Below are 11,977 nucleotides of genomic sequence, written 5' to 3' on the forward strand. Positions count from 1 at the left end.
TCGCTTCAAGCTAAGCTTGGAATTTTTTTTTTTTTTTTTTTTTTTTTTTTTTTTAATTATTTCTACAGAAACTCTTGAAAAATGATGTCTATAGATTTTAATAATTTATTTACAAAAATATTTTTGTTTTATTGTTTTCACAATTATATAATTTCAGATACACTTTTTTGCCACTCGGCTTATAATCAAGACATGAGATTGAACACTTTTTAGTCGATGAATTTAAGAGGCGCAACCAGTGTGAAATTTTCAAAAAATCTTTTTTTTTTTTTTTATATTTTGATAAATCATACCTTTAAAAATAACATACTAAAATTTCAAATCAATATCTCAAATAGTTTGTGAGTTACAGCAATTTAAAGAGTAGCCGCTCGGTAATTAGAATAAAATTATTTTATCTTTAAACGCGTTTTTCTCAAAACAGCATTTTTTTAATTTTTTGGAGTGATTACTCGAAGACAAATGATCCGATCCCGACCAATTTTTTTTCTACATGTTCTGTATATAATTCTCCATACAATGATTCTCATAACACTAAAGTTAGCCGTCAGCTGTTGATTTAAAAAATTTTTTTAATAAATCAATTACAATAAAAAAATGCTTCCAAAAATTTTCACTTGTAATTTTTATTAATTTTCACATGTGAAATTTTTTAATAATATTTTTTTAACTCGGAAAATATTTAATTTTTTTCTTTAAAAATTTTACTGTATATTGTTAAAATCAATATTAATATCCCCTTGAAATTTTAAAACAATTCATTCAGAAGTTTTTTTTATTTTAATTCCCAAAAATCTACTTTTTTTAGGCTGTCACACTGGTTGTGCCTTTTAATTTTATAATTTAAAAATAAATATTTATAATTTATAATAGTAATAATATAAATTTATGTGAATAACATAAAATTTGATAAAGTACTTTTTTTTATCATAATTGATAGTAAAATTAATAAAATTAATTGACATTAAGTAAAGGAAGAATTGTGGTATAAATAAATAATTATTGATAATAATTAATATCGATAGTAATATAATTATAATTATCAGAATGGACGCTTGATAGTATTTAAATGTGATGTAATGAGTATTACTAAAACTATTAGAACAGTTATACGAGGCAAGGCACATATCAATGTGTGTTATCTCATCCCATACATGTATACATATATGTATTTAAATTCTCTTTAAATTTTTTCATTGAAATTCAAATAATTAATTTAACAGTAGTAAATACATGAAGAATCAAAAATATATAATATCATCTCTGAGGAGTTATTTAATGTATATATTTTATATATATATATATATATATATATATATATATATATATATATCAGTGGGTTATGTCCGTAGATGATGCATGCGTTGAGCTCATTAGTCTACTGCGTGCCACAAGTAAATACATATATATTAATTTCGTTTGTCTATATATAACTGTTAATGAGACTTAACATAAACTTCAGCTCAACGCGAAGCACAACTATATTCGTTGCTAGTATTAATAACCTTATCATAATGATATGACAGCTAAAATTATTAAATTTACAAGCTATTTATCTAATTAATTTATCTGATAATTTCACGATTGGACATTTTGTTCTTATAGAAGTATTCACTGTTAATGTCAGTAAAGTAAGCGATATGAATACAATAATGAGAGGCTTTGGTTATTGTCATGAGGAGTAGAGAATAATGAGTTAACTTGATAAATCTAAACCAAAAAGGCCGATCATCGTTGGCTATTGTTCGCCCAGCATTTCGAACAGTAATAGTCATTTTCAGGCGATCCGAAAAATGGACAATCTTCAGTGAGACATTCTCTTACAGAACCGCTGCTTCTTTTGAATTCATTGTATTCTCTCGGTTCTGGTGCTGTTATGTTATTGTAAAATGTTGACCTTTAAAAATAAAAATAAATTAATTAAAAAAAATAAATCATCTATATTATCAAAAGAACATATATAATTATATATCAAAGAGATACATAATTAAGAAATGACCTTTTTTCGGATGAAATATTGACATTTTTAAAGATATAAGCTCATCCCGATGTTATACTCATCAAGACCTTTCATTTGAGTACCCACATCAATTTTTCATATATTTTATATATTTATATATATGAATATATGAAAAATATATAAAAATGCATGTGGGTACTCAAATGAAAACTCTTGATGAATGTAATATCAGGATGAGCTTATATCTTTAAAAACGTCAATATTTAAGAAAGTACAGGGCAGTTTAACAAAATTAATTATTCAATAAAGCAAAATTTTAATTTTTTTTTAGTTTACAACTCATGGCAGTCACTATGTGACTGCAAGGTTGCTAGTTTACATATAATCCAATAACTCACCTTGATAAATATAGAGTACGATCTTTATTCGTATTTGTTGGTTGTAGCTTACTGACACTAGCATGGCTGTTACTGTCACTGACAGTATAAAATTTTGATTTGCCTGCCCCATAATTTACTTCAGTCCCTGAGGCGTCTTTTTGCATCTCCAAGTATCTGAAATAAAATTTTTAAATTAAGTAAGCTAAAATTATCTAATTACGCAGTCTCTTGAGGCTGATGATGGTAATATAAGTGAAGTAATACAACCCTAATACCTATATCAATATTTTAGGCGCGGCTCGTTACTTAACATTTATCCTTGAATTTTAATATCACTTTCATTTCAACCGTACATTACAAAATTACTTATAAAACAAAAAAATAATCACCTTGAGTGAGCGCACTGAAGATAATTTTGTAGCATCTGATCAACATACTGATGCCGGTGGCTTTTAAGTTTAACACACAGAACACCTTCGGTAGTCAGTCCAGCCAATGCCGAAGTCGGAGGACTTTTGGATCTCTTGGCCATTGAAGACCAAAGTTTTTTGCTCATTGACTTCCCGATTGATCCAAACTGCTTAGCGACACCCAGTAGTTGCTTAGCAGCTTTGCTCTTGCCAGTCAGCGATCCATCAGTGTCTGAAAGTCTGTCCAGATCTTCTGTCGTCAGCGTTTGATATTCACAGTCTAAGTAAGCTCTGATAAGAATCTCCATCTAGAATATCAAATAGTGTCAGATAAAATATATTATATATTAAAATAAATTGTGTTACTAATGCCAAAAAGTCGTAGCTTAAAATATTTGACCTTGCAGAACTAAAAAGGCGAATAAAAAATTTTTTTTCTCCAATCAAAATGGAGATGTATAAAAATATAAAATCCGAATGAAAAACGCAAGAAAAAAATTTTTTGACATATCGTATTTTAAAGTAATTCAATCACAGAATTAAAAATAAAATTTTTAAATTTTCGTTAAAAAAAAAAATTAAAAATTTCAAAAAATTCGGCTGTGGTAATTTTTTTTAGTTCAATTTCCAAAAATTAATTTTTTTTTTTAGATCATTAGAAGCTATTTTAACCATTTATTTATGTATGAACGTCCTTTTGGCTTTAGAAATTTTTTTTCTTAAAGACAAAAGGGAATATATGCCGAAAAAAAATTTTTTTTTGCATTTTACAACCAAATTTCTATATTGCTAAGTTAATTGGAGCGAAAAAAAATTTTTATACGCCCTTTTAATTTTATAAAGCCATAAGGGCATATATATTCTGAGATATGCCCTATTGGGATTAGTAACCCGAAATAATAATAAAAATAAAAAAACGAACAGTATCTTGATGACAAAGCAGGAGATCTTGAGAAGCGGTCCAATCCCAGTCTGGGCCAGGGTCAACGGCGAATAAGACAGGAAGTAATTGCCCAGTATCAGGATCGACAAGAGGTATACTAACGCCCGTGGTATCACCAATTCCGTTTCCACTTGCAGCAAACTCATTACCACAATCGACAGTTACCAAAGGAGAGAAATGAGCCGAGTGGTAAGCCAAAAGCAGGGGCGTCCGGTGACACTTTGCTGGGGAAACTTGAAGTGGAAGATATACCCCGCCGAAAGGAATTGGTGCCAAGGCCACACCTTCACAATCGCGGAGCATAGTTTCCGCAATTACGATTATTGGTCTGCGCAAAACATGCGCCAGTGCAAGAACATGAACCTAATAACCAACAACAATAATAATAATAATAATAATAATGATGATAATGATAAAAGTCCATTGACAATATTCAGTATTATCAGAGATTGCTTGCAATAAATACCAAAGACATTATTGACAATACACACATACCTCCTCAAGACTCTGATAAGAAGTTGCGGTCTGCGATCGTGGATTCGCAGATGCCATTTCCACAATGCTTTGCCATTCAGTTAACCACTCAGTTTCCGTATACGCCAGTCCAGCGGCGGCATTCAACCCCATCTGCCTCCATTTCCACCGTCTGAACAATGCGTCCTTGTATTCGCCTTTCGACAGAGTATTGTGTAAAGCATCCCTTAGAGTCAACAGACGATCATGGAACCCCCACATTCCTAACGACGCAGCATGGAGTAAGCAATTTCCATCTCCAGTGGTTGCTAATGGCCAGAGGACCCGAGCGCTGCTGCTGTTCTTGCCACCGCACCACCAATTTAATCTTCCTGCTGCCTCTAGAGACGTCAAGCAGCCTCCCTCGATTAAATCTCTCTCCAAAAATTGTCGAAATGAATCTAACAGACAGCCAAGAAAATTTATACTCCAGTTAAGAATTTTTTTTTTTAGTCTAGATTAAAATTTTTTTTTTTTTTTTTTTTTTTTCAGTATCTAAGAATCTGATAAATTATTATTATAATTACCAGGGTAGATTGATAGATCAGGCAATGAAAATGTGAATTCAGGCGTATCAACAATCCCCAGAAATGTCAGCTGCGAACGAGCGTGTGATACTATTGCTGCATTTTCCGTAGCTCGTGAAATTCCTCTCGCCAATTTTTTAGTCGTTCCACCTCCTGCTCCACCGGCTCCGCCAGTACCTCCGGTGCTGAGGGTGGTTGAATTATTTGTTGGTACATCTGGTTCCAATCCATCGTACATCGATAAAGTACTACTCATAACAATCCTATGGATTTTCTGTGAAAATAAATTTTTTTAGTATTCGAGCATTTTTAATAATTTTATCAGAAGTATTTATAATTATTGATAAAAATTGAATGCAGAATTTTTTATCACAAAAAAAAAAATCTTATTATTAAATGAAAAACCACAAATTCAAGTTTAGATATCTTTGATGATATCAAATTAAACCACATATATATTTATAATTTAGGTATGGTTTTAAATTTTTTTTTTCCTTATGCTCTGAATATTACAAAATAATAATAATTTTAAAATGATTAATACTCACGGCTATTGAATATTATAGTTCAGCTTGGTTACACAGCATCAGTTCTGAAACAATAAGAATAATTTGAATATATTATTGTTGTTATTATGTAATAAAATAAAAATTAAAAATGTTTCATCTGGCTGATTAGGTATCGTCGGATTGAGCTTAATCATTATTAGTTTTATTATTTAATTTATTGTGCAATTGTATGCAAAGAGTAAGTTAATTGACGACCCGGTTTCTATTATTGTCAATTTAAATAATTAACAGAAGAAATTAATAATAAATAAGTAGTAAAAGTTGGTTATTATTTTAAATAATATTGGTAATATCTAACAATAAATAAAATGAGAATTAATTTAGCTATTTGATAATTAAAAAAATTTTTTTTTTCAAATAAATTATGGTAAAAAAAACATTGACATGTAGAAATTTAAAAAAATTTTAATTGCAATTTTTTATAAATAATTTTTTTGTTAAAAAAAATTAAAAAATTATCTAGTGACTGCTAACTTTAATGTCATTAAATAAATCATGTTTTATCACAAGCTCACACGTGTAAAAATTAAATACAAATAAATTTCCTAATCTTTATAAATACTAGTCATTTGAATAAATATGTTTTTGAATAGTTTTTAATAAATTAATTTCATTGTAATGATATTCAAACATATTTATTAGCGTATAAATAATATTTTTCATATGACTCATTAAAGATAAAAAAAAAATTATTTTTGTGTCTTAAAATGACAATAAAAATTAAAATAATTATTGATTTTGAAATATTTAAAAATTGACTCTCTTTTTAATACAAAATTGACTATAAAAAATTTTAATTACGCGAGAGCGTCTAGTCTCATTGAAGCGATTGTTCAAGTTTATAAATAAATTTAAGAACAATGGATAAAACAAAAACTCACGTGCTAGTAATTATAAGAATTTAAATTTACAATACTTCACAAACTATAATATAAACATTATTTAGTTACACACACATACGGTAATATTGACGGCCTTGCTTTTTTAACCGGTTATGTACTAAAGAGCGAAAAATAAATAAAATTTAAAATTTTATTTATGAATTATTCATACAGCAATACACAGAATACAAAATACAGAATAATTGCTATTATCATATTGTCGATACAGCTCTCACAACTGACACTCAAAAATTTTTAAGTACACTGTCTGTTTTTTGCACAAAATATTTAGATTTACAGCAATAAGAAATAGAATAACATACACTGGCAATAATAATAGTGTGTATAGTTATTTACAACTTCTAATAATATCAATATACATATAGAGCAATTGCGTTTTACAAAAATAGTTGTATAGCGCTCTGCTCTGCTCTCAGTAGCCGTTGCGTTCAAGGTGAGAATTAAAAAAATTAAAAAAAATTTATTACGCGACCACATTAACGCATATGTGTATTAGTATTGGCATATATGTATGAAATAATAATTATTGAAAGCTTTTAATTCCAACAGGTTTTTCGTGTTACCTATCGGAGTTCAAAAATGTCTTTTAAAAATTTTTAGTACTTAAAAATTATTAAAAAAATTTTATATGACTTTTAATTAAAAAAAAAAATTATAAATAAAAATTTTTTACGCCAAAAAAAATTTTTTTAAATGTCATTTGTTGTGAATAAAAATAAAAAATGATATTCTTCAATATAAACTTGATGCATACATATTCAGATTTTTACTAGCACAAGAGCCATTAATAATACAGTTTATAAACATAAACTTTCACTAGCAATTAAACCTGAAGAAGAAATAAAAAATGAATTTTAATGGTGAACGTCAATAGATAACTGAATAAATGAATGAAATACTTACTGAATAAAAATTTTGATCTTGAATTAATAAATTATAAGCAATGCGTGGGAACAGCACTAGCAATAACAACAATAATAATAAAATAGTCTTAGAACTTATTTATCATCAAGTGACATTTATTTAGTACAAGAATTAAGAACGCCAACACTTTTGGAGGTCATACTTCGATCGGTTGAATTTTTTAGTTAAACTGACAGCAATCATGTCGAATTTTTGCTGGTATTAATTTATTACTGTTTTTTTTTTTTTTTTTTTTTTTTTTATTAAATCAATCATAGGTGTATTTGTTGTTAAAACTTTATTAGATAATAAAATCCAGCATAACAGTAATAAAATGCAAGTATGTATTTACATACATATATATACCTATGTTTATTTATACTTGTTGATAATAAAATTTTTTGTTTATTTATTTATTTACAGACACCACTGGGGTGCGTAGATAAATATGCAGCGTGAACGATGATAAATATACATTACACCCACAATCCACAATGTTTAATTGAATCTAAGAAGTTTAAGACTGGTAATGGTAAACATTGTTAAAGAGACCAAACCCAAGACCATCAACATCCAACATCAACACTACAGACTCAACAGTTCTATTCTTTACACTGTTGATTTTTATACGTAATCCTCTATTCTTCTCTCTCTCGCTCTTGTGGTCATGACTCATGGATCCTACCAGCTAAGGTTACAAATACACATGCATACATACATGTATGTTATAATTAAATATACTGGTAGAAATATGAATGTGCTGCTTTTTTGTCGTTACATGAAAATTGGCGTTAACTCTGAAAGAGGTATAAAATTTTTATGATATTAAAATTAGCTGTCACTTGACCATTTTTTTATTTTATTTAATAAACGAATTTGTTCTGAAAAATTATTTTTAAAAAATTTTCATTTTTAAATTATTAAAACTAGAAATTTAAATCGCGCGCCACGCGCGCGCCTTAATTTCAACCAATAAGGAATCAGGCCCCATTTTTTTGCGAGTTTCGATTATTGACTAACTTTACACTCTTGTGTATTTTTATTGTAAGGATTTTTAAATGTCAATTTATTTTTTTTTCAATTTTTTTTTGCAGTAATTTATTTCTTAAAAAATTAAAAACATTATCAAATATTTGCTAGTTTGATTTTCATAAAATTTTATGAAAATAAAAATAAATTTACCAGATATTTAATAATTTTTAGAATATTTTTTGACAAATAAATTATGGCAAAAAAAATTGACTTTTAGAAATTTAAAAAAATTAAAAATGCAATTTTTCAAAAATAATTCTTTTGTTAAATAAAATTTAAAAAGTAAAAAACTTGAAAAACTATGAGTGCAATTTTTTAGAAATATTTTTTTAGTTGTAATTTAATTAATAAAAAAAAATCAAAAATTTTCAGATGTCTGCTAACTTCAGTGTCATATTTATTGTTTATGGTAAGTTAATTTTTAATTATAATGCTAATAAAACTTCTAACCATGAAGAAAAAAAAATTGAAATAAATTTTTTTTATTTTTAGAATTCAAAAGTGAACAATTTAAAATGTCTAGTAAATTAAAAATCTCTAGATAATTTCATTAGCTTAATGACATATATTACTAGAATTGTGTATGTATATATGTCAGGTATATCTATATACATTTATGTATACATGTGGAATAAACAGCATGCAGCGTGGTCGGCAAAAACTAGACATGGTTAAGTCGACATTACGTATAGAAACAAATAAATAATTATTTAGTAATAAAATCCACACATGTAATTATTTTATATAAATTCAGATAATAATATATATATATATATATATATATATATATATATATATATATATATATATATATATATATATATTTACAATGAGTTACATGTGCGGTAAATTGTGTTCAGCTATTTTATTACAACATTTCGGTGAAACGGTTAAAAGTGTAGGAGATTGTTTATTTAAAAACAATAAACAAACAGTACCTTTTATTATTAGCAAACTTCGTCTTCCACCAAACAAAGTATACATTATTACTACTTTATTTGAATTATTGTTATGATTTTAATTGTTTAAAAATGACTAATAATATAAAATATTTTTTTTGTCAACAGGTTAGAGAGTCACTATGTGTTTTGATTAGATTTGGATTAGTTTCATATGAACAAGAAGAAAAGGAGCCTATTCGATATGTACTTGATTATGATAAAGTATTAAATATTTTACGGTATTCAAGGTAATTGACAAGAGTCTGATTAAAATCAATGACACTGAAATATTAGCAGACACTTGACTATTTTTGGATTTTATTTGGCAAATAAACTAAGTCTTGTAAATTATTTTAAAAAAATTATGAGGCTGAACTTAGCAGACACTTGAAAATTTTTAGATTTTTTTTTTTTTAATAAACTAAGCATAGAAAATTATTTTTTACAATTTAAAAATTTTTAATTTTTTTATTCTTGTAATTTATTATTAAAAAAAAAAAAAAAAAAAAACCTGAAATTATTAAATGCTTCTCAATTTCAGTGTCGTGAAAATCATTGATTAGTTTTATCAATATTTATATTTCTACAGATTCATGTTGTTTATAAAAAAATGCAGCGGAGACGAAAGCGAAATAATGTTTGAAGAAGTTTTGAAACACGGATATGAAACCGCGTCTCAAGTTATAATCAGAGCATATGAAAAAATATCAAAAGGTAACTAAATGTCGATCGTAACACTACTTAAAAGAGTGATTAAATATTTTTTTTTTTGTTTAAAATATTTATTTTATAATTAATTTAAATCAGGATGTTGTAGACCAAAATGATGTTAAAAAAGTACTGATTAGAGCAATAATATTTATTTCAGTTAATAAAATACCTTCTGTTGAGTTACTGTACGAGCAATTCCAAACAATGATAAAAAATCAATTTTTGATACGGAATACCCCAGAAAATAATAAAAGCGACAAGACCTCGTCAATCGGGAACTCGGATTTTGATGTTCCAAAATTAAATTTAGAGGCAATTCACAAAATAGTAGATAAAGCAATTAATTCTGAGGGTAAAACTGGTTTTGGTGATGACAATATCTACTGGAAAGTTAATTTCGATAGATTGATTCAAGATTTGAGGTAAATTAATTTTTTTAATAAAATGAAGGCTGAAAAAAATTTTATGTAATTTATAACTTATTATTTGTTGACAGAGATGAGATAATTGTAGAAACAGTGGGAAGGATTTATGATAGCGATGCCGCTGAGTTGATGCGTCGTCTGATTTTTTTAATGTACACGCGGACAGCATCTTGGGCGCCAACATCGAATCCAATTCCTTTTCATGAAATCAGAGAAGATGTCAGGAAGTTAAATATTCCTAAACTTACTCAATATATCGATCAATATTTACAAATAATTGGTAATTTTTTCTCTGACTTTTAATTTTAATTTTTTTAATTAAGATAAATACCAATTACAAAATAATTACAGTTGAAGATTCAAGGAAATTCGTAAGACGTGTTGGTGATTCAGGTGGTGGACAATTCAGTATTGATATGAAAGAAATATTATCTCAACTTGCTTGGGCCACTGTAGAAAATGTTGTCTTGGAACGATTTGGCTCCAAAGCAGCGAGAATATTCAGGTGTTTATTCAATTATTTATATTATTAAGAGATTAAGAAAAATTTTGTATCCGGTAACAATAAATAATTATTCTTAGGTTGGTTCGGCATGAAAAATTTATCGAAGAAGATAAAATTAAACAGATAGCAATGATGCCTGAAAGAGAAATTAAAGAACTGATGTATATATTATTAGACAAAAATTATTTACAAGTTCAAGAGGTGAAGAAATCAACCGCTCCGACTGCTCCAATGAAAGGGATATTTTTGTTACACATTAATTTTAACCATGTGGTACGCATGGTTGTTGAACATTGTTATCATTCATTGTACAATACAATCCTTAGGCGGAACCATGTTACGACTACCAATGACTCTCTTATGGACAAACATTTGCGTCTAGAAACAGTTTTAAGCAATTTGGAGGCAATGAATGCTGATCCAGCGCAAATAGAACAGGTTAATTTTTATTTATTGATTGCCACAGCTTATTCTATTAATCTAGTTGATAATTGATAATTTTAATAAATTATCTTTTTATTTTTTGTATTATAGGTCAGACTTCTAATGACACCTGCTGAAAAAGTCCAGGTTGAAAAAGTTAAAATTACCACTAAAACATTAGGAACCGCGGAGTTATTCATCGAAGATACGTTATTTTTGTTAAAAATGTATTTACGTTATCACTGATTAATTGCGATATTTTTTAGCAATTATGAATATTGATTATTAAAAAATTTTCAATAAAATTTTGTAAATTATTATGAATAATTATGTTTGTATTTTTAATTATTAAGATAAATATTGAATTTAAATAATAACATGCATTTTTTATATATTTTTCATACATACATATCTATAAATATATAAAATATATGAAAAATTGATGTGGGTACTTAAATGAAAGGTCTTGAAGAGTGTAACATCGGGATGAGCTTATATCTTTAAAAATGTCAATAGTTCACGAGATATAAGGTCATTTCTTAATTATGTATTTAGAGATAATGACACTGAAGTTAGCAGACGTCGAAAAATTTTTAATTTTTTTTTTTTAATTAAATTACAACTAAAAAAATATTTTTAAAAAATTGCACTTGTAATTTTTCCAGTTTTTTACATGTGAAATTTTTTTTTGTTTAATTAAAATTTCTTCAATAAAAAATTTTGAAATTTTTTTAACAATAAAAATAATTAACAAATAAATATTTAAATTTAAATTAAAAAATTTAAGATATTGCAGAACATGACAATATCGATAATATTTTGCTTGCAACAAA

General features: G+C 26.9%; 2 protein-coding genes across 5 annotated transcripts; one reads left to right on the forward strand and one right to left on the reverse strand.

The window, feature by feature from the left end:
• Positions 1 to 91: 91 nt before the first annotated feature.
• LOC141526172 (OTU domain-containing protein 7B) lies at positions 92 to 7,876 on the reverse strand. 3 transcript variants are annotated; one of them, XM_074241005.1, is made up of 8 exons: positions 7,474 to 7,876; positions 5,282 to 5,325; positions 4,734 to 5,007; positions 4,189 to 4,607; positions 3,673 to 4,056; positions 2,730 to 3,058; positions 2,359 to 2,514; positions 92 to 1,897 (listed from the first exon to the last, which is right to left on the reverse strand). In XM_074241005.1, the coding sequence occupies exons 3-8, from the start codon at positions 4,987 to 4,989 to the stop codon at positions 1,729 to 1,731; spliced, it is 1,713 nt and encodes a 570-aa protein (XP_074097106.1). In that variant the 5' UTR covers positions 4,990 to 5,007; positions 5,282 to 5,325; positions 7,474 to 7,876; the 3' UTR covers positions 92 to 1,728. The 3 variants fall into 3 exon arrangements, with proteins under 3 accessions (XP_074097106.1, XP_074097104.1, XP_074097105.1); XM_074241003.1 differs by having other exon boundaries at positions 7,108 to 7,876; XM_074241004.1 differs by lacking the exon at positions 7,474 to 7,876 and adding an exon at positions 6,184 to 6,785.
• An 851-nt stretch (positions 7,877 to 8,727) lies between these two features.
• Polr3c (RNA polymerase III subunit C) lies at positions 8,728 to 11,521 on the forward strand. Of its 2 annotated transcripts, XM_074241007.1 has the most exons (9): positions 8,728 to 8,870; positions 9,000 to 9,115; positions 9,207 to 9,328; positions 9,670 to 9,794; positions 9,949 to 10,213; positions 10,288 to 10,496; positions 10,568 to 10,721; positions 10,799 to 11,159; positions 11,256 to 11,521. In XM_074241007.1, exons 4-9 carry the CDS (start codon positions 9,674 to 9,676, stop codon positions 11,388 to 11,390), a joined length of 1,245 nt encoding a protein of 414 aa, XP_074097108.1. In that variant the 5' UTR covers positions 8,728 to 8,870; positions 9,000 to 9,115; positions 9,207 to 9,328; positions 9,670 to 9,673; the 3' UTR covers positions 11,391 to 11,521. The 2 variants fall into 2 exon arrangements, with proteins under 2 accessions (XP_074097108.1, XP_074097107.1); XM_074241006.1 differs by lacking the exon at positions 8,728 to 8,870 and having other exon boundaries at positions 8,954 to 9,115.
• Positions 11,522 to 11,977: the final 456 nt, after the last annotated feature.

The sequence above is a fragment of the Cotesia typhae genome, unplaced genomic scaffold (genome assembly GCF_013202065.1).
Source record: "Cotesia typhae breed Kobodo isofemale line unplaced genomic scaffold, CoteBio_Ctyphae contig_33, whole genome shotgun sequence".
Classification (NCBI taxonomy): domain Eukaryota; kingdom Metazoa; phylum Arthropoda; class Insecta; order Hymenoptera; family Braconidae; genus Cotesia; species Cotesia typhae.